Raw genomic sequence first — 23,696 nt, 5'->3', positions numbered from 1 at the left:
TAAAAAAAAAAGTATATTCACACAGATCAAATTATCTGGGAAATATGGTTCTCATCAATTAGACCTTGCAAAAGAGCGACGTAAACAAAATGTTAACCAAATTATAGCGGCAGTGTAGGGTTACAGAATAAAAGACTGCTTACTTAACATCACTTTCATGAAGCCAAGTAAAACCTTTTACGCTCTAGTGCTAAATGAAAGATTTTTATTCTTTGTATTTGCTTACCAAGAACAGGGATGTCTTCTTAGAATTTGCAGCATGCTTTAGATCAGTGAATGCCTCCTTTCCAAGTCCTCGTTCAGGAATGTTTAGTACATAGGCCAAAGCCATATCATTCTTTGAATTTACCAGCAAGGATAAATATGCACAAATCAGTCGCTTAATCTTTGCAGTAGTCTGTGTTGGAAGGATCAGTGTCAAATAAAATCAATATTTGAATTAAATCACAAAGTTACATAAAATCCAACAAAAATTTGGCTTTTGTAAAGGCAAGAACACCACAAGGGGACCTTACTAAATTACTGTGTGCACATTTCAAACAAAATAACTACAAAAAGTTAGAAAATTAAAACAAAACAAGTGATATTAATACTAATGAAGTGGTCACAAAATAGTCTTTCACTAAACGTTTATACAATTTTCCAACTTACTTTTGTACTCCTAAAATGTCTTGTTATCATCTAAAATTATAGGAAGGCACACATAGAGGGTACCAGGGCTAAGAAACTAAGAACATAACAACAACAACAACATTTATTTATATAGCACATTTCCATACAAATAATGTAGCTCAAAGTGCTTTACATGATGAAGAAAGAGAAAAAAAGACAAAATAAGAATTAAAATAAGAGAACACTAATTAACATAGAATAAAAGTAAGGTCTGATGGCCAGGGAGGACAGAAAAAAAAAAAAAAAAAAAAAAAAAAAACTCCAGACGGCTGGAGAAAGAATAAAATCTGCAGGGGTTCTGAGGCCATGAGACCGCTCAGCCCCCTCTAGGCATTCTACCTAACATAAATGACCTCAATTGTATTCACAGTTCTCATGGAAGGACTTGATGATGACAGTCACGTGGCCTTAATGTATCATTTATTACAATATGACACAAAGTAAGATGTAAAGTTCAACCTGCTGAAAAATTTAACTTGTTAAAAATGTCTTAACTTATTATTACGTTATTATCTGAGAAGTAAATTCCATTTTGTAGAAATAACAAAGAATTACTTTGTTATATATAAAAATGTACAGGACCCACCCCATTTAAGGCGCAGAACTGGCAAAAATGTACACAGAATCATATAGGCGCTCATGCACTAATAAGCCATATACAAAAATAAAATAAAAATAAATGAATAGTGAGTCCCAGCAGTCAAAGAATGATGGTGAAATAACAGCTCAGTCCCAAATTCCACTTAGTGTGTGACCTAACTTGTAAACATACATATACACACACACACACACACACACACACACACACACACACACACACACACAGAAATTACCAAAGCCACTTAAGAGATACTATGGATTTGAACTTAAGCGGTGAAACAAAAAATTAAACCTAAAAATGTATTCTACATTTATGTCTAGTATTATATCAGAGTAGCTCAACTTAGACCTTCTCTTGACTACTCAATAAAAATGGAATTTAAACACTTAAATGCTTCCCAAAATTAAAGTCTACTAAAACTCTTAAACATAAGTGATTTAATGTTCAGGTTTATTTTAAATCCTTAACAAATTCCAATAAATCCCATGCCAGACCCAATAAGACGTGACCTCCGAAGACCACTATGCCTTTAGTTTTATACTTCAAGGCCTAGAATTTCATACCGGAGAACATTGTGCTCTTGGGCTGAACAAGTTCATAACTCAGTCATCAAATAAAATTTCATTTATAATTTACTTTCCCTTTGACCCAGAAAGGAACCTGCCCAACTTAGACCCACCTGTTTAAAGCTGACAACAATAACCTAAAGATTATGCTTTGGTGCAACAAAAACTGGTCATGGAGCCATTTACAAAAAATGCAATAGTAATTACCAACAAATTCTAAAAATCAAACTTCAGAGTTTTAAGTGGATGTTTAATCCATCATAAAATACAAATGCTTTAAAAGCTGATTATTAGGATATATTTATAATCAAATTACCTGTATTGACTTTGCTTTAAATATAAACAAATCTGAAAATACACCCAGGAAATTTAACTTCTTAAACTATACTGTAACAAAACACATTTAAGCTCACCTCTGAACTAGCCCTGTTGGCGTGAGATGGAGTTTCAAGAATATTTGTATCTTTCATGTTCGTGCACACGTTTGTGTCCCAAGACAGAAACTGGAAGATCTGAAGCTGATTTGGAGACCATGGAAATAAACACAATTAAAATTACTGAAAAAGAGCTCTAGTGAGGACAACTTTTATGATGACATTAAAGAAACTTTTACATAGTTCGGAATACAAAAACAAAGAGACAGTAACAAATGCTTTTGCACCTATGCTTAGCCTCAGTAGTAAAGATATTATTAAAAAATTTTTGCAAACACCTTCCTTAGTAGGGTGTCAAAACAGTGACATGGAGCTGCCAGGTTCAGAGCTACCAGTTATTTGGCAAATGAATTGAGAAACACAAATCAAAGAATAAACACCATGAGCAAGGAAATTTTTTTTCTTGTCTGTGTGCAAAAAACAGAGCACTGCAAGTAATAGTAAAGTCTGCTGATAGAGTATGTGAGCTAAAGGGAGACATTCAGAAAGAATGACATGGTCATAGGCTAAAAACTGGAACAGTGTTGCCATTTTAAAGACAGGAATATTCCAAATTACGTGACAGCATATAACTAGAAAGAATGGAACAGTGTTACCCTTTTTAAATCAGGCCAGATGATCACCGATTGATCTGTGTTGCATGTGGTCAAACATGAGTTTTACTGTATTCTGCCTTAGACCATACAAGTGATTGTGGTGCTTGTCTCAAAGTAACATCCAATAGGGGTTTAAACCTATCTCATACCAGAAGCAAGCTTGGATAAGAGGTTGACTTCCTGATAAAATGAAGAATCCTAGTTCATGAGAAAAGCATTAGACCTTGCTACAAGTTATTTAAAACTATAGAAATATAAAAAAATGAATTATACTAGTCACTTTAGATAAATATAGCCAATAAGGTGAAATTTAAAAAATGCACAAGTTGAAGTAATGCAGAATTAAAATATCGGTCTTTGAAATGCAAGTAAAAAGAAACCAACTTACAGAGCTTAGAAGACATACTGGATCACCTTCCATTTTCAGGTTGTCATACATGGTACAAACATCAATCAAGTCTACAGTATTGCTGTTTTTCAGGAAGGAGTCGTATAGTCTTTGAATTGCTTCATAATTATCAGGAACTGAAGAGTTATCGTCGAGTAAACCAAGTTTATCCTTTATCAAATGCTTCCACACTATTAGCAGATCACTCAGTGCAACTGTAAACTCACCATATTCCTTGGGAAAGGAAACAAAAGTAATAAATATGTACAAAAGGAACAATCAGAAATATTGCTAAAGGGTTATATATTAGTAGGGTGTGAAGAGAAAGGCAATTTCAAAATTACACCACCTTCCAAAATATGAGTAGATTAGATAAACTTTATTAATCCCATGGGGAAATTCAGATGCATACAGCAGCAGAAACATAAAAACAAGGATACATACTCATATAACAAATAATATAATCAATCAATTGATCAATAAATAAATAAATAAAAATTAATATTGCGCAAATATTTCAAAATAAACATATTGAGTATGTCAGGTGGTAGCATTGAATTGCCAAAAAGCAGTGGGCAGAAAAGGCCCCCCAAGAGTGGCTTCTTAGTGGAATGAGCATGTGGCTAAAAGTGCTCCAAGAGAGCACCATCTGAAGGGGATTTTTATTGATGGCATTCAATTGTGCCATCATCCTGTCTTCCACAACAGCTTCTAGGGAATACAGGGTTTGCCCTGTGATAGAGCAGGCTTTCTTAATAAAATAATCTACCATCAGATAGTTATGGTTAGTCAAACAAAAAGGAGAGAAAAAAAAAAATGTTCAGAATAACTAAGGTGTCAGTATGCTATTCATATTCAATTATTACTCCTCATGTAGGATTAAAAAAAATAAATTAAGAAATAATAATACACTCTAGTTGAAAGAAATATTGCCAACTATTTTTTTTCCTACAAACAAATTAAATTTGATCCAACAGATTATATGAGAAACTAACACTACAAAACACACTGATGCTGGAGAACAAAACAGAGTACCAACATCAACATTGGTACTTGAGGGTGGTTCAAAGGAGTGTTTGTTGTACACACACTTATAAATTTTAGGAAGGCTTGGTCATAAATGGTTGGCAATATTTGTTTCAGTGTCACTGAGAGGTAGGATATCTTTTTTGTTGATCACTCCTTCCTCCCAAGTAATTATTGATTTAAGCAGCTTTCCTCTCCCCATGATAACATCATGCAGCAACACCACTCTCTCCAGTGGTGACCCATGTTTTTCCTATATTAAGAACAATTAACATGTTCTTTGTTGGGAATACTGTTCCTCTTAAACATACCTTTCAGTACAATCCTCAGTACTATGAGTTTGTTATTTGTTAATTTAAATATATGCTAAGGCACTTGGCAAAACATCAGTGGCATATTTACTGCAACAATGTGGATCAGTAAATGCTGCAGCAAGCATCAAATCTTGAAATGACTATTGCAGTTTGCCACAGCTTGTTCCACGATTGCTCTTTTTATCTTGTGCAGACCTATATAGCCTGGAGGAAATTAGGGTTAGCATTTTGTCAGATTTCCTATAGCTTACCTCTCCACAAATAAGCTGGGTTGAATACGCTTAAGTCATCTTCTTTCTATTTTAAGTGGTGAAGTGTACAGATAGTGACATGTGTAACATCATTTTAACACTTCACCATGTATCTGTAATAAATGAGAGAAGTACTTCACCATCTCAGCCTGGTTACCCACCATTGATGGTAGCTTCAGAGAAATATTTTGAGTTTGTCACGTCATACTGCTGATCAAAGGTGTGCAAAACTTCCTCAAATATGGTTTACTTAATTTTGTTAAGTAAACAACTGTTTCTCTCCCTTTTACTCCTCGTATACATTCTTGCAATCTCACATTGCTATATTTATATTTTACTGATTGGGTTTGGGGGTGTCACATTAAGTTTAGGCTAAAAAGGATCCATAGCTCACTTACTTTTGAATAGAGCTAGCCTATATTGTTGAGAAAATACTGGAATATGCAAAAATTTACTGTAGTTCCATTATTGAATGATATTTTTTTTCTTTAACAAAACAGATAAGCTGGATAGTTTAAAATCAAAGGGTTCTCCAAGTTTGTCTTCTTTTGACTGGATTTTTAAATCCTGTTCAAGTAACTGCATGCAGCGTTAATTACATTGTGGTCAAGGCTTTAAGGTGGCCAGTCCAATACTATTAGACCTCCACCTCATGTAGGTTTTAAGTGTGTTTGAAGTGTGTTTTCAATAATTATAGTCCTGAAAGATTTAGTTTTGGCTAAAAAGTTTGTTTCCTTAATGAAAGGCATAACAAATGAAAATCTATATTCTCAGCAGTCTTCATTCAATTGATTTTTGACCAGATCCTCTATTCCAATAAAATCAGAATGTATTGTAAATGGTGTAAACCTCCAATACTATAATGTTGACTCTCTTAAATGCAAAGCACATTTATTATGGTATTTTCCTAGCATAGCTTGCCACCATCTGAAAACCCACTCCCCCAAACCCCATGACATATATGCATAATTACAGTAATGAAAATTGGGTGTTTACTATTGTGTGCATGTGCTAAACAATTCCAGGAGCTTCAAAATGCTAAATTCTGAAAGCATTTATCAGTCCCAGAGGTTGACAAAAAGGCAAATTTTGACAGAATATGCATAAAATCACTTACTGTTTCACTTTTAGTATACAATTTTCAAGTGAAAATATTGTATGCCTTGATTTTATGTTCTTCCATCGTCTTCCCAGCCTATCAAAATGGCTGTTGAACAACTTACTCTGAGCACACAGGAGGCTTTCACTTGACAACGAAGTACAGCTTTCTTTCAAAAGCCAAACATTTATCCAGTAAAACAGCAGATTTTATATTTAAAATGGTTGCACATTTGTCTCTGTAGGCTGCAGTGACTGCCTGATACAGCACTTGCTCAGTGAGCATTTACAGATGTGTGTGTCTGTTTTTATATTAAAGTGGCATGCAGATTTTCAGTATATAAAATAATCTTTCAGTACTCTTCCGCCACTAAAATCTGCCAGTATTGGACTACAAATATTAAAACTTTTACTTGTTTTGCGAGTAAAATAGAATTTCCTCCTTTCAGAATGTGTAAAACAGAGAAAGAGGCAGTGAGATAGGCTTAAGCAAAACAACTGATATGGTTCAAGTTAAAAACAGTCCTATAAAGATCAGTAAAAATTTTCGCAGTGGGTGTTTAAATTAGTAATGGTTATTTAACTTGCTTAAATGTCAATTAAAACATGTTCATGTGAAAACTCTATATACTTTTTGTCTTATTATTGATTTATTGTTGTTCATATTTTCCAAAGAAAACAAATACTTAAAATACACCATGCAATATGTATCAATAATCATCCAGCTTTGTTGCCCATACATCAGTATCGTTATCAATCTAAAAATGCTATACTGATTTAGCAGTAGCTGAAATAAACTGCCAGATCATGGCACCCCCCCCCACACCCACCACTGTACTTCACAGAAGACTGCATGAATGTTCTTTGGACAACTATTTTCTTTGATTTTTATTTTTTATTGAATTTATTAAAAGCAACTCTTTTACTGACATACAGCTGTGTTTGTAAACCAAATACGTCCAAATTGGACTCATTGCTTCATCAGGCTTTCCAGCATTGATCGTTATCCCATGTGTTATAGTCTTTCGCAATCTGCAATCTCTTCTCATTGTTGTCTTTGCAGAAGAATGGCTTCCTAGCTTCAACAAGATAGATCTATCTATCTATTATACACACACACACACACACACACACACACACACACACACACAGAAACCAGAATGACTAAAAAGTAAGATTTTATAAAGAAAGAAAAGAAAAACTTCTGACTTGGCTGTCACAGTGAACCTTTAAACAGCCTTATTGCTGTTGGTATAAAGTTCTGCTGAATAATTCATTGGCTGAAAGTCCTGTGTTAGTTTGTCAGAGAGAGGATGCGCAATATACAGTAGTTCATAATGGCACTCAGTGTAGTTTAATTCTCTCCCCAGCTACTACTTCTAGGGGATCCAGAGTGTGTCCCATAATGGCATATACCCTTATAATTTGCTTGTTAGTTTGGTGGGCCTCTCTTGAAATGATGTTACCAGTCCATCATACCACACTGTAGAAAACTGTAGAAGATGAGGCAGGGTCCACACGTAACATCCTTATACAAGAACTAGAAGGATTACACAACTTTAAGAGCCACTCCTGGAATAGTGACCAGACATAGAGACCCTTTGGTGCTGGGAAAGTTGACAACCAATTTTTTCGTGTGTTGATGTTTAGGTGCGGACAATTCTCTTTTTGCACCAGGAAACAAAGTTCTCCATCTGACTCCTATACTCTCTCACATCCACACCCATCAATACACTCCATAAGTTCAGAATCATACAACCTGTGTTGTTCAATCTTACAAGATATCAAGGTTTTGCAAAACACAGAAATTTTTACTTTTAGCATTATCAAAGTATATCTGAATGTATTCTGATGTTGCATTTAGGTTTCACAAACTGATAAACACTGGATAGATTTTCTTGAATAGTCTAAGACTTTTGCACAATACTGTATTTGTTTATAACCACACCAAGTAAATTAAACTCTACATTATGAATTAGCTTTTAAAATTGAATGTCTAAACATATAAATGTTTTAAATATGATTACACTGAGCCTCCAACATTAAATAAAGATTTGGACCAACTATGGCACCTGCATTATTCATAAGGCATGAACAGGATGATGACACAAAGCAACAATGACTGTGCCAAGTAAATTAGTTAAGTCAGGAAATGAGCAATTTGATTTGATCTAGAAAGCAGGCCGTAAATCTTCTAGGAAAAAAAACACACAAAAGAGAAAGAGAGAGAGAGAGAGAAAAAAAAGAAGGGGAGCACCATCCACATTGATTCCACTTACTCTCCATTCAAGCATGTAACCTCACCAGGCATGCCTGCCAGTTCCTAATGCTTTCAATTGTGGATAACCTCAAAATAATGTAAAATTTAAAACTTTGATAGTTTTATTAAAATAACAGAAACCTGGGTGGCAAGTGCACAGTGCAATGTTTACCAGGTGTTGGAAGAAGCACTTTGTCCTGAAACCAAGGAAACATATTACATCAGTTTTCATAGCAATCATGTGTCCTTATTAATTTTCCTGTGTGGAAATAAAAATGCATTTTACAGGGTTCGCACACTGTATTCCCAAATGAAAACACAGACTTAAGTACTTTCATGACCTCACTTAACCTCATCTTTAAAGCAACCAAAAACAATTATTATAAAACAAATACTGAAAAGTTATTCTTAATACAGGACAATAAAATGTTTTATTTTTGCTTAAATACACCCACTTAATAGGAAATTTTAAGTTTCATACAAAGTGCCAATTCTTTACATCTGTCTTATAGAAAGAAAGAAAGAAAGAAAGAAAGAAAGACAGACTCACAACACATTTACAAAATCTCTGAAAAGGAAGGCAGTTGTTGGACAGAGAGAGAAATAAAATTAAAATATACTCAAAAATCAGTAACAGTTCATAAATGTACTCGCACACAAAATCCTTTTCACAAGGTTCAAATAGAGCTGTCAAGAAAATCCTCAGCAGTAACATTGCTAGTGTATTATTTTCAACAGATTTATGGAACTCTAGTTCATAAATATTGCCTAATTCTATAGATATTTTGTGTTTATGACAGTAAATGTATTTACCTGAATATAAAATACAGACCAGAAACAAAATGACTTTCACTATGCAGTTTGGCTGTCAACTGCTTAATTATTACTTTAAAAAGTTAAGATTGCATAATTTTATAACTTTTACTGCACACATTAACAGACTTCTTGAGAAGTGACGAACTGCAGGACACCTGCTGAAGCTCCAGATTTTGCCAAGACTAGAAGTTACACAAAGATGCATTAAGACCTCCAGAGAGGAAGAATTCCCGCTCTGTTCCAGTAACATAAGGTACAGCTGAATCCATTTACAAAAATCAGATAATTGCAGTTAGGGTAAAATTGATGGGTTATTTTATCCTATATATAATACATATCTTATATTTGCCTAACCATGAAAAACCTTGCATTGGCAGAATATTAAATTTACTCATTAAGCATATCGGTCTTGATAATGCCTATAATAAAACTATTAAAAAAACAACAAGTAATATAATTAACTATCTGAATTTTATCCAGCCCCCATGCATTCATTACCAAAACTGCTTAACCCAGTGTGGCATCACAGGAAATTTTAATTGAATATCAAATAATGTCTATCTTACAAACAGACCTCAGTATGTGCGTCTCGGGAATTGCAGATCTGACATTGTGGTCAGCAACACAGGAGTGCCGCAGGGGACTGTACTTTCTCCGGTCCTGTTCAGTCTATATACATCGGACTTCCAATATAACTCGGAGTCCTGCCACGTGCAAAAGTTTGCTGACGACACTGCTATCGTGGGCTGCATCAGGAGTGGGCAGGAGGAGGAGTATAGAAACCTCATCAAGGACTTTGTTAAATGGTGCGACTTAAACCACCTACAACTGAACACCAGCAAAACCAAGGAACTGGTGGTGGATTTTAGGAGACCCAGGCCCCTCATGGACCCCGTGATCATCAGAGGTGATTGTGTGCAGAGGGTGCAGACCTATAAATACCTGGGAGTGCAGCTGGACGATAAATTGGACTGGACTGCCAATACTGATTCTCTGTGCAGGAAAGGACAAAGCCGCCTGTACTTCCTTAGAAGACTGGCATCCTTCAACATCTGCAGTAAGATGCTGCAGATGTTCTATCAGATGGTTGTGGCGAGTGCCCTCTTCTACGCAGTGGTGTGCTGGGGAGGCAGCATTAAGAAGAAGGATGCCTCACGCCTGGACAAACTGGTGAGGAAGGCAGGCTCTATTGTTGGCATAGAGCTGGACGGTTTGACATCCGTAGCAGAGCAACGGGCACTCAGCAGGCTCCTATCAATTATGGAGAATCCACTACATCCATTAAACAGTGTCATCTCCAGACAGAGGAGCAGTTTCAGCGACAGACTGCTGTCACTGTCCTGCTCCACTGACAGACTGAGAAGATCATTCCTCCCCCAAACTATGCGACTCTTCAATTCCACCAGAGGGGGTAAACGTTGAACATTATTCAAGTTATTGTCTGTTTTTTTTTACCTGCATTTTTTATTACTCTTTAATTTAATATTTTTTGCTGCTGGAGTATGTGAATTTTCCCCTGGGATTAATAAAGTATCTATCTATCTAAATACCAGTAAACCCCCGATTCTCTAAAGAATCGCAAATCCAAGAATGGTAATTACTTTCTGTTCCCTCCGATCTTTGTAGGGATGAAAAATCATGGAGGGTGGGAGCATCCTGGGAAAGTTTTCATTTAATTAAATAAATATATTTGTACTAAAGCCGTTTCTTTTTGGAGCCGTGACTCCTTTGGTTCTGGTGTTTCAGAAGTGCATTGTTCATTGATTTTATTCATGCGGTCTCGTTTTTGTTTTTCTATGGGTGTGTTGTTAGCTAGAAGTCATTTGCTGTTAGGAATCATAATTGAACTTACGTTTAACACTGAATTACCTTAATGTGATTCAAATAAGCCACACTGACAGCTGCCACACGGAGTGCTGGCACAGTGGATTAGAGCACACTGACTGTTGGCACTGTGGAGTGGAATACCGCTGGCACTGTGTAGTGGAGTACGCGGACCGCTGGCACTGTGGAGTAGCTGACTGCTGGCACTGTCAGTAGTCACCACTACCTCAAGTTTAAATACATAGACATACTGTATATAGATAGATGCCGCATTCACTGTGTTTCCCAGTCGACACGATACATCAGAGCATCAGCCTTATTGCGAGTGGCAAAAGTGCCATTTAAACTAATACAGGTAGACATGGAAATCGGGTTTTCTGATGAAAAAACAGTGTTTATAACAGTATCGTTTACATACAACAGATTTTGGTGAATCATTTAAATGCAATTATTTAAATCCATTTATACACTAATAAATGGCAATTATTAAATATTATAATTATTATTATTATTAAATAATTCCTCCCATATAAGTAACATTTCGGGGACTGCCTTCTTCTATCTTCGAAACATTTCTAGACTTTGTCCTGCTCTTACGCAACAGTACTGAAGTATTGGTTAATGCCCGAGTCACCTCATGTATAGATTACTATAATGCTATTCTATCTGGCATCCCACAAAAACTTATCCATCGCTTACAACTTCTTCAAAATTCTGCTGCTAGGATAATAACCTGCTGTTCTAAATCCACTGAACATATTACACCTATTCTCTCTCAGTTTCACTGGCTCCCTGTTAACTACAGAATACAATACTAAATACCGCTCTTAACATTTAAAGCTCTCCACAACCTCACTGATCTCCTACAGACTTACAGTCCCTCTCGCTCACTCAGATCCTGTAATTTGAGAGTATTCAGTCTGGCAATATGGTGCAGCCTTAGTTTGTGGAAGACAGACACAACTAAAGACATGAGCATAAAATGATGGTTGTCAATTTCAAACTGTGTTTCCTTAATGTGCTCCTTGAGAAAAAACATCATCAAGTTTGAGAAATGTTAACAGCTAACAACAATGTACATAGGTAGTGACTAAATATGTTTAGCCAAAACGTTGTTTGGAGGCTCACTTGAGCACATAAATGCATAGCTTTGCTAGCTTAGCCTGGCTTAGCTAAAGTAAAAGATTATAAAATGGGATTTTCTAATGGCCAAATATAACCAAAACAATTGTTCAGCCTTACCTATGAAATGTAATCCCCCGGGATCTGGTTTGGAGCGTACAGCGGTTTGTACAATCCCAAGCAGCACATTATTCATTACTTCACTCCACAGCAGTGCCACTCACAATATGGTGGCGACGTTGACGTACGATTCTGCTGGTCATGAGGCGTCTAGTTATTCTATGTTTAAATATGTCACCATGGCAACTTGTTGGCGTGCACGCTTTACGTCAAGTTTAGTTTACAGGTTGTGTTGTGTTGTTTGGGCGGCACCTACTGACTCTGGGAAGCCGCTGGGTTTGACTCTGGGGCGCTGTGCGCGTGCGCTTTCGGCATGGGTTGCGTCTGGCATCCGTGCATATATACAACCTTCGTAAACATTACTAAACAAAGGTTGTATATGCGGTGGTGTGCGTGTTCGCGTTCAAGCAGCGGTTCTATTGTGACCTGAAGTTTAGTTTACAGGTTGTGTTGTGTTGTTTGGGCGCCACCTACTGAGTCTGGGTAGCTGCTGGGTTTGACTCTGGGGCGCTGAGGCACAGTGCATGTGCGCTTCGGTGCGTCTGGCCTCTGGCATCCGTGCATATATACAACCTTCGTTTAGCAATATAGATGTATTAGTTGTGAGATGGTTGTCTGGCTGGTGAGAGATTACTGGGGTAAAAGCATCAACAGTATGGCACAGAGTAAGGTTAAGTTCCATATACAATCACAAGGGAAGAAAGAAGCACACATTTGCAGTAGGATGCTACAGATGCTTCCTGTGCAATCATACCTGCTTAGAGTTACATAGAGCGGTAGATGGAAGAGCCACAACACCTCAGAGACACAGTTTCCACAATCAACTAAAAACTTAGAAAAGCTAAAGATTTGCTGCATTACACTTATTTAATTCTACTTTGTATTTTCACCAGATTTATCTTTTTATTCTTTCCTAGAATAATTTTTGATTCCTGTATGATGTTCTGCGTATGGAAGGTTACAATGTAGGGCTGTCTAATTACATAGTACTTATTTAGTCAGAAATGGTATAGTGATCAGAAATAAAGTTTTCCAAACCTTAATGATGCGATAGTTATAATACAAATATATTGTGGTAATACCGTTTACAAGTTCTTTTTTACGTCAGCATTAATGAGTTCTCCCGGAGTGTAAGGTCTTTAATCACAGTCGTTAATTTCCCACATACAGGACAAAGTAGGAATTTGATAATGGCAAGTCAAGATCATTTGTAAATGAGGATATTCTAGGAAAGTTATCAGTTTTCTAGGACACAGGTCATAAAAGATTCTAGCAAATTATTTATGCACCAACTAAAGTACCCCTTCATCATCTATATGAAATGATAGCAAAAACATTTATCTTTTATTTATATACATAAAATGATAAGGGTTGGCTATCTGTCATACAAAAACTCGCAAGTCCCTCAGTGTTGCTGATATGTGTAAAACAACCCACGAATTTTATGTGTAGGCTACATCGGCCACAAAATTGGGCTTCAGATACTTCTCACAGCAAACAGCCATGCATCATGGCTTATAGGAAAAGCATAGCAACATGGGTATGTTGACAGTGAAGCACATTGCACAATTTGACTGATCTTTTTAATCACAAGCATTGACCATACTCTCTGAGCAGAAGAGAAAGTTATACATGACCAAACAATTGGAGGAGAGGGCTTTTTCTTTCACGTTTTTGGGGTTTGGATCTATTGAACACACAACATGTATTGGTCAGGAAAAGAGATGCAATGACATCAGATGACAACGAAAGACTTTACAGCTGTCTCAGCAGAGTGAACTGGGGTGCTATGTTTTGTAAGAAGCCCATGAACCACCTTTCTTCAAGGACACCCCCAGGCCTTAACCCTTCATCTTGGTGTCAATAGCCAACTTTGTGTCCAAGTACTTGTGTGCTACAAAGGAGTCAATCATTGTTGGTCCTTACCATCACACATCAAATGGAGAGGACAAGAGAATGCTGTAAACCACAAACGAGTCCTTAACCCAGTAGGCAGAAGTAAAATAAGCTATAAGAGTGGCATATTTGATTTCACAAAATACTACCCTAACTTTGACAACAGAGTGTAGTTTGCCAAGTTTAATGCTGAATCAAAGATCTAGGACTATGTGTAATATAGACTGTAGCCCATTTTTGAAGCAGATTGTGGCACGCGGCTCACGCCTCCTCCGGACCACGAAGGTTCGACCACCCTGGTTCTTTTGGAGACCACGGGTACAGAGCTGGGAAGCTCAACCCTGTAGGGGCCCGTGGTCACCGCCAGGGGGCTCCCCCATGCCATGGAGAACCCTGGACCCCAGCACTTCCTGGTGTGGGGGGAAGACGAGTGGGGACACCCGGAGTGCTTCCGGGTATGCAGCCGGCACTTCCGCCATACTGGGGCGTGTCAGTGGGAGATTGCCGGAACACAACTGGAGCACATCCGGGTGCTGATAAAAAGGGCCGCCTCCCTTCACAGGATGGCTGGAGTCGAGTGGAAGAAGGACGAAGTCTGTGAAGAGAGACAGGAGGCAATCTGAAGAGAGGCATAGTGTGGTTTGGCCTGGACTTCGGGGGAGATTGGGGTTGTTGGCACGTAAGACTGTAAATATTAATTGTAAATAAACGTGTGGTGGTGACTTTAAACATGTCTGCCTGTCTGTGTCCAGGGCTCGTTCCACAAGATATAAATAGAAAATTGATTAGCAAAGGTGTAGTAAGCTTGCAGATTTGAATCAAGTGAAGTTCAAACTCAGAAGATCCCACACATCAAGTACAAGCAATGTGGGTCCAAACTCATACGTGTAACAGTGTAGAAGCAAAAGAACCAGTTTAATACAGTGCAGTGACTGTTAATAGCTTCATTCACTGCTATCACATAGATCAGATGTGGATCTTGAAACTTTTTGAAACTGAAAACTCAAAGCCCTGCCCCATTCCACCCAAAAACTTACCCCAATTCCTCCCGCTCTATGGAATGAGAAATCACAGTTGGGCAGAAGTTTTCCTTCCAAGGACACAGAGTTTGAAGATTTGAGTAGGAGGCAGTAGCAAATATTTAGACAGCTTTTTTGCAACACCTAAATATTTACAGGTGAGGTCCTGAGAGAATGCTTCAGTGATAGTTCACCCTGTCATCTATGTCATTAGCAATTGTGGACAGTTAAATAGGTGGATTAGTAATAAGAGATGAGCTGCTGTATGTTCTGGAGTATTGTGTGCAATTCTGGTAACCAAGCTACAAGAAAGATACAGCAGCACTTGAGGTTGTGCAGAGAACAACAACCAAGAGCATCCCAGACATGTCCTGACAAACTCAGAGAATCAGTCTCAAGCACAGGGGAATATGTGGGGTAGTCTGGGGACCTAAATCCAGGTCTTCAACATTCTTAATAGCATCAATAGGGATGCACCGATACCACTTTTTTGGAAAACGAGTACGAGTACTTGCATTTCAGTACTCGCCGATACCGAGTACTTAATAAAAACATGATTTAAATTTACAGGTAACAGCTTTAGTCATATAATTTAACAAAAAAAACAAGGGACTAGTTTGGAATTAAGAACATTTATTTAAAATGAAAAGCATGTTGTATGCAACATATTACAGAATAAATAATTATAAAAAAAATTTAAACAGTGACAGTGCAACTCAAGTATTTTTTTCAGTTTGTTGTAAACTCTGCCGCTTTGGACAACATGGTCCTCAAACACATGCGCTATAGCCTGGCTGGTGTGCGAGCCTCGGAATTGTTTCGCATGTAATATGGCTCGTTGCGGCGTGAAACTCTCGTCTATCCACTGGGAGGTTAGGCTAATTAGCGACACGGGGCTAACACTGCTTGTCCAAATATCCGTGGTGAAACTAAACGCAGAGGAGGCTTGCAGCAGGCTGTGGATATGTTTTTTCACGGAGTCGTGTAGTTTAGGCAGCTCCGTGTCAGTCATGTAGCGGCGGCTTGGGACATCATATCTGGGCTCCAGAACATGGAGGAGATGCAGGAATCCCACATTTTCTACCTCCGAGAGTGGCTGGTCACTCAATGCAATGTACTCGATAATTGCCTGTGTTATTTTCACAGCACGTGGATTGTCTCTGGACATTTTCTGTCGTCTTGCAAGATTTTGCTGCAGCGTGGGTTGTGTTGGTTTAGAAGTGTGGGTAAACTCTTTGTACTCGTTGTCGTGTTGGGATTTTAGGTGCTTGATTAAATTACTTGTGTTAAATGCGCTACCTTTTGAGCCTCCTCTGGACAATTTCGCTGAGCACAATTTGCAGTCCGCCTTTGTTTTGTCGTCTTCATTCACTTTGAAATAGTTCCACACGGCTGACATGTCTCGCCTCGCCTTCTCCCCGCTCTGAGCTGCAGCCGGGGCCTGGGGGCGGGCACTCGGCGCCTGTGATTAACCCCTTACATGCCGCTCAAACATAGACATTTCTCAGACCGTGGTATCGGTCCCCGGTATCGGGGGACTTTTAACGAGTACGAGTACTTTAGAAAATGTGGTATCGAGGCCAATACCAGATACCCGTTTCGGTATCGGTGCATCCCTAAGCATCAATAAAGTAGATCCGGCAAAATTATTTTAAACAAACAGTGACTCAAAAATTTATTGAAACCAGTGGAATTTAATGGGAAGTACTTCCCCGTTAGACTCAAGCAACAGTCTTTCAGCTTAAGAGGGAATCATGTACTCAAGGACATCAGTGGAAATGAAGAAGTGCATTTAAAACTGAAGCCACTAAGCACTTCTTTATGCAAAGAGTTGTGGGTCTCTGGAACAAACTACTGAGACATGGAGTTAAAGCAGAAACCCTGACAACCTTTAAGAAGAATCTGGATTAGACTTTGAGACAGCTGGACTGAAAAGTCTCCTCACGTTTGTCAAATTTCTTATGTTCTACATTTGTCAGATTTCTAATGTTCTTATATTAATGTCAAATGCAGGGAGTTTCTCCTCACCTACATAGTGTATGTAAAAATCAGGAGAAGAGTGGTGAATGTTATGATTAAAGTGTGTTATGCTACAACAAACTCAGATTCATTCAAAATATAGTTGAAACATCATATAATATCACAGCTCTTTCTTATTTTGAAAATTATATATTGGTAAAAGAAATCAAAAGATTTTTGTCTTCAGTAATACATGAAGGCCAGGTTTAGAACTTCACATAAAGCGATGGGCAGCAATAAAAATTAAATTATACAAAACAACTTGGAAAGTTCTAGTACACTGTTAAATAGCCAAAGTATGTAATATATTAAAATTGCTTGAATTAATGGTAGAAGTATTAAGAATAAAATAAGTGAGCTGGATTCATATCTAGCTTCACATAACTTTGATATAAAAGGAATAACAGAGATGGGCAGGAATATAACAGATGGGTACATATTATTTAGGAAAGACAGGCAAACCTGAAAAGATGGGTGAGTCGCCATTTATGTAAAACAGCATTTGAAAGCAAGTTTTCTTTAATTAGATTGTGAGCCATGTGAGGAAGTTTGGACTCAATGAGACAGCAGTAATAATCATAAGTGTTCGGAGTGTGTTGTAGACACCCCTAATGCACAAAGTAGTTTCAATTTACATCCTTTTATGAATATTATGGATGTGATTGAACCAATAGCATGCATTTAACAGTGTTGGGGCAGTGTGCATATTTAAAAAGTAAACCAGTTAAATAAAATTTTAGTGGGGGGTCTGGCTAATGCTGAAACTCTGGTATAAGAGCCTGATCAGGTGTACTAATGCCTCTTTTCTCATCCTTACAGGAGCAGTAAGATATAGTCATCATCTGGCTCCAGACCACGCCCTCCAATTACCTCACATCTGCTTTTCCCTCTAGAAGACCCGCCTCTTCCATCCCCTCAGCTATAAAAACCCGCCACCTTTGCTCTGCACTCAGTCCTCTTTGGTGACTCAGTCCCAATAGATTACTTTGCGGAGTATCATACGGCTTTTTACCCTCATCTGCTTTTTACAGTATACAGGGTGGATCCCCAAACCTTTATTTTTGTGTTCTCTTTTCATTACACTATGTAGTGGATAAATATGGAGCCAAACAAGAAGTTGCAAAGGAAAAAACAGCAAAAAAAAAAAAAAAAAGACTAATAACTAAAACATTGACTATAGGGCATACAAGAGCATGTCAATATCTAGGCCTGGAGGGATACCTCTCTTTCCCAGGATAAGGGGAGAAAGAAATGGAGGCAATTGTGACCATAGAGCCATTAAGGTTCACTCTGCAGTTCCAGAAATCTGGTTAGAGCACCTGGGGCCTCATGTATAAATGGTGCGTACGCACAGAAATGTGGCGTACTCCCGTTTCCACGCTCAAATCGTGATGTACAAAACCTAAACTTGGCGTAAAGCCACACACATTTCCACGGTAACTCATACCTTGGCGTGCGCAATTTCTCCGCTCGGTTTTGCAGACTGGCGGCACCCAGCGTCAAAGCAGTGCCACTGTTCCTGTGTGGTCACCCTTTCTTTCTTAGCTCCACATTCCTGACGCGGCTTTATAAATACACTGAAACTAACTGCATATTGTTTATTAGTGTAATGCATCTGATTGTAATTAACCTGCAGCAATATAATGGTCCAGGGAATAGCCATAGTATTCCAAATACCATAACTGTTTTAGCGTTGTAACTCTCGCTGCAGCTTCTTCTTCTTTCAGCTGCTCCCGTTAAGGGTTGCCACAGCAGATCATCTTTTTCCATATTACTCTCACTGTACCACTCGGAGTATTTATATCACTGTATCTGAGTGAGGAATCACAGCAGCAGTTGATCAGAAAGAGAAATATCGGTATACAGCATGAAGCAGACGCTGCCTGAGCCACGGCAAAACGCTTTAGAGACTTCCCAGTACGGACTTCTTGGGATGAAACCTTTTCTAAACCGCGAACTATAAACGCACTCAATCAGTCCATCAAGTGCTCCTTGTGGAACTGTTTACTTATAAGTACAATTACCTCACTGTAAACTTGCACTACAGTTATAATATTGCACAACTTGCGCCACTTTATAAAGCGCATATTTACATAGGATGACGGTATTCATTTTTAAGATGAAATGCGGCAAAATATGTTGATTATATTATACAGATAAAACTTTACTTCATTTAAATAATCTGTATTGTTAATAATTAAACATGTGAGGACATGGTGCCACAGCGCTAGCTAGTTCAGGGATTGTTCCTGCATTACGTTGTAGTCTTGCTGGTGCTGACACGACACTGGAATGCTAGACGGATAGAATAATTAAACATGTACTACGAAGATATTTCAAAGTTCCTTAAAAGTTTTGAAGAATCGCCGTTTTAAGCTTACAGATGGCTTCACGTCTATATAGCTGATTGTGTGGCGATTGGGTTTTTGGAGAAAGAAAAGTAAGGACAGGAATTGGAGGTTAGTACGTTTGAAAGAGACAGTACTGCTGTGATAAATTATTTCATTGAAGGTCGCGCATGGCGCAGCAAGCCTCTTGCGTGAGACATGAACAAGCACTGCGCCAACGTGTCCCCATGTTTAATAACATGCTTTCATTCCTATCATCATGAAAAAGATATCACGCATACATCTCAGTATTTTAATTATTCAGAGAGCTGTAATATCACGAATGTAATGGATTATGTGTCCTGTCGGAGAAAGAGAAAGCCCGTTTAAGAAGCAGGTAGTGATTCACACATGTAGAGCACATAGAAGATCAAATACAGAACAAAGCATTTAATGTGCCACTTTAGTTACAATGGGATTTGAGAAACTAGTAAATTAAACGATTTTAAGATGAACTTTATGATGTTCTACTTTAATGGCAAAATAAACTACGTGATTAAAGTGGAAATTTCGAGATTAAAGTTGACATTGCATACTTTTTTCCCCACTGTGTGCCTATTTTTTTTTGTCTGTACCCTAATAAGCTTTCATATGACACTCAGACGGTGGGCTACGACTCGCCTTTTAACGGCGACTTTGATATGTGATTTCTTTTTTATTTCGGGCACTGTACGACTTTGTGAATTTGAGCCTTCGAGTTTCTCCGACACTGTCACTCGATCAACTTCCTTTTGTTGATTATACCACTGTTTAAACCAACAAATAGTACGTTTTTCCTTTGCCTCCACTTGGTATTCACTGAAATTCTTATATTCCCCCTGTGCTTTTCCCATTGTCTTTTCACAGAAGGCTATTTATATTGATTTGCATATTCAAAGAGGCGTAATTCTGGGAGGAGTTGGGGCGGGACAGAAGGTGCGTGCACGTACGTTACTTTTCACGCTGATCAGGATTTATGTAGTGGAAGAACATGAAAGTTTGCGTGCGTACAGATTCCTGCATCTGGATTTTTCTGTGCATACGCACATTCCCGCTTTTGTGCTTACGCCATGTTATAGTGTGAGTTCTACGCACGCCGTTATACATGAGGCCCCTGGTGTTTAGAATTTAATAGGCTTGGTTACCTCTTGCAGACCATTCTCTTACAGACCTTTACTTAAATCCCTAACCCTGCTTAGCCCTTCAGTTAAGCATCTAAGTTAACCCACCCACTGAACTTCTGAGACAAGAAAATAATGTAAGAATACCAAATAGACCAAAATAAATATTAAAAGAATTTAGCTTAATTATTAAAACACAATAAAATGCAAAGATTAAAGGCAAAATACTAATAATACAGTAAATATTGCATTTTTACAATAGGTTGGCAATGATGACAGAGATTCAGACCTCCGTGTCTATTTGTTTATCTCTTTAAATTTCATTCTTTTATATCAGAAAATTTGACTCCATGCTGTTTAGATCCTTCTACTTTCCAAATTCAGTTCCTTTCAGGATTTTTGCTTCGAAGAGGACGTAAACTTAAAATGAACAGTTTCTTTTCATGTCTAACAACCCATGACATATAATTAAAATTTCTTTGTACAAGTAATATTTACTTATTTCTAGCTTTTATTGCCACTTACACGCATTGTAAGCTTCACACTTAATATTATCTATAAAGCAGCTCATGGACTAAATAATCCATTAACTGATCAAAGCATAGAACTTGAGTAATTAAACAATTCACATCTTTCAGCAAATCTTGATAGACAAACCACTCACGGGTTTTCCAATTCTCCAAGCTAACAGCCACATTTTCACAAGCCAATGTACTCTGGTGCAAATATGTTTGCACCAGAGACCATTTCAACAGTCCATTTGTGCCCTCATTCACTTTTTAGTCGAGGTTTCGCTAGTGGTCCAGGATGGTCCATTTTCTTGAAAAACACGAGAGCAACACATATAAAAAGATATTAGGAAAGCTAAAATGCAGTTGGACATAAATGTTGCAGAAAGGACGAATGATGGCCTAAAGAAATGTGTTCAACATTTTGGTAGTAAAAGAACAGTCAAAGAGGAGGTGAAAAGTATTATAAACAGCAAAGCCGAGATAGAATATACAGACAGCAAAACAGAAAATTCTTTGAACTACCGTCTAACTGAAGTTTTATACATGTGACGAAAAGGATAACCTCTCAAAAAATTGACTATCAAAGAGGTGCTAAATGATTTAAAAATTGTACAGTGAAAGTACTGCTTGGGTAAAACAGGCTGAAACCTAATATCTACCATGACCAGAAAACATTTATTCTCAAGTATTTAAGGAAGTTAGTGAGTGCATATATAAACTCTTGACATATTTTTGACAATCTCCGCACATTGGTAAAATTCTTAAAGACTGGCAGAGAGCAAATAGTATCTTGTTGTAAAAAAAGGGTGAGCAGGCTAATCAAAGTAACTATAGGCCAGTATACTTAAACGGCATTACAGGTCAACTAACAGAAGCGATTAAGGAATGGATCAAGCAGCACATGTTAAAAACTAATGTATTAGTAAATAGTCAACATGGTTTTAGATGGGGAAGATCATGTTTTATTAATATACTGGAAGCCAAGGCGCAAGGTCCATAAGCATGCGATCAGAGATGTGAATATATTATTTTTCATCTTTATTTTCAGGAGACTTTGATATGGTACCACATGAAAAGTCAGTGATCAAACTAAAACCAGTTGATTGATTGATAGATAGATATGAATGTCACAATAAGATAGATAGATAGGATAGATAGCTTTATTAATCCCAAGGGGAAATTCACATACTCCTTAGTAGTCAAGGAATAGTGTGTGTATGAGGGTACAAAATTGGCTCAGACACAGGTTGCAACGGTTATGGTAGGCAGAACATTTTCAGAATCAAGTGATGTTCCTCTGCAACAGTGCTAAGGCTTCTGCGGTTTTTATTATGTGTAAACAATTTGGAAAAGAATATAATAAATAAGATGGTTAAGTCAGCAGATGATACCTAACTAGGTAGAAAGACATTTAATGAAGAATCAGCTATACTGTTATAGAGGGACAGCAAGCAGCATAGCTATGGTAGATTTTTTTGGCAGACGAAAGTAAATGTAAGGTATTACACATAGGAAGGAGAGATGTTAAATTTGAATACACAATTGGAGATATTTTCTCTAAAAACACAAATGTACTATGAGAAGGAACTAGGAGTTCTAGTGGACTCATTACTAACTGCTAAAGCGTATTGAAGAATCAAAGAAAAAAGAAAGAAAAATAGAATGCTTATGATATCACAATGTTTGGAAGCACAAGTCAAGGGAGGTTACACTTAAGTTATATAACTGACTGGTAAGACCTTTTCTGGAGTGCTGTGTACAGTGTTGGTCATATTTCAAAAATAACAGCAGTACTTCATAAAAAATATTAATAATCAGCAAATAGGCTGATTAGGAGACAGAAGTATGAGCTATGGAGCCAGATTGAAAGAGCTTAACTATTTCCATTTAAGCAAATATAAATTAACAGGCAACACAATTGAACAGTTTAAAATTATGAAGTGAATGAGGAAAGCCAAGCAAAATGACACCATTTATTGGTTAACTAAAAAGATTACAATATGCAAGCTTTGATTACATCTTGCCTGAAGAAGGGGCCTGAGTTGCCTCGAAAGCTTGCATATTGTAATCTTTTTAGTTAACCAATAAAAGGTGTCATTTTGCTTGGCTTTTCTCTACATTCATAATGGCTAACACGGTACAACACCCTAGTACTACAGAAGTGAATGAGGGAATGAGTAGAATGGATCCCAGTGGATCCAAATACATGGGACCCGGATATAAACTTGCTAAGGGGAGATATTGCACAAAATGTTAAGTTTTCCATAATGCAAAGAACCACAGACACATAGAAAAAATTACCAAGTTGTGTGATAGAGAAAAGAACTTTAGGAATCTTTACATCTCAACTTGATTTTATTTCGGAGAATATACGAGAATAGGATTGACGACCCTGATGGGCTGTATTGTTAATTGTTCTAAAGTTCAGTATGGGCACTTGAAATTCAGAACATTTGTGATCACTCCAATGACACAACACTCAGTGGAATGATGTCAGATCTTTGATAGGTTATCTTTCATTATGAAGTGAATTGAGTTGGCGCTCCATACTCATCTGAAGTACACAGAAAAATAGGAAGGATTGGAGCTTTTGCCTTTAGGCACACCAATAACCAGCATCATTTTCCATGTTTAACAAAATTTCCATCATTGTGCTAGAAGAAAGCTAGACCCAG

At 37.6% G+C, this 23,696-nt stretch overlaps 1 protein-coding gene across 1 annotated transcript in view; it reads right to left on the bottom strand.

The window, feature by feature from the left end:
• The window catches only part of parpbp (PARP1 binding protein), an 80,387-nt gene that overhangs the window by 52,645 nt on the left and 4,046 nt on the right, over positions 1-23,696 (bottom strand). Inside the window, exons 3-5 of the mRNA XM_028816501.2 lie at positions 3,258-3,491; positions 2,253-2,357; positions 227-397 (exon numbers count right to left, since the gene is read on the bottom strand). Of these exons, the coding sequence (XP_028672334.2) occupies positions 227-397; positions 2,253-2,357; positions 3,258-3,491 (510 nt within the window). The remainder of the gene's footprint in view (positions 1-226; positions 398-2,252; positions 2,358-3,257; positions 3,492-23,696) is intronic.

The sequence above is a fragment of the Erpetoichthys calabaricus genome, chromosome 1 (genome assembly GCF_900747795.2).
Source record: "Erpetoichthys calabaricus chromosome 1, fErpCal1.3, whole genome shotgun sequence".
Classification (NCBI taxonomy): domain Eukaryota; kingdom Metazoa; phylum Chordata; class Cladistia; order Polypteriformes; family Polypteridae; genus Erpetoichthys; species Erpetoichthys calabaricus.
This window is presented reverse-complemented; position numbering and strand designations above follow the sequence as displayed.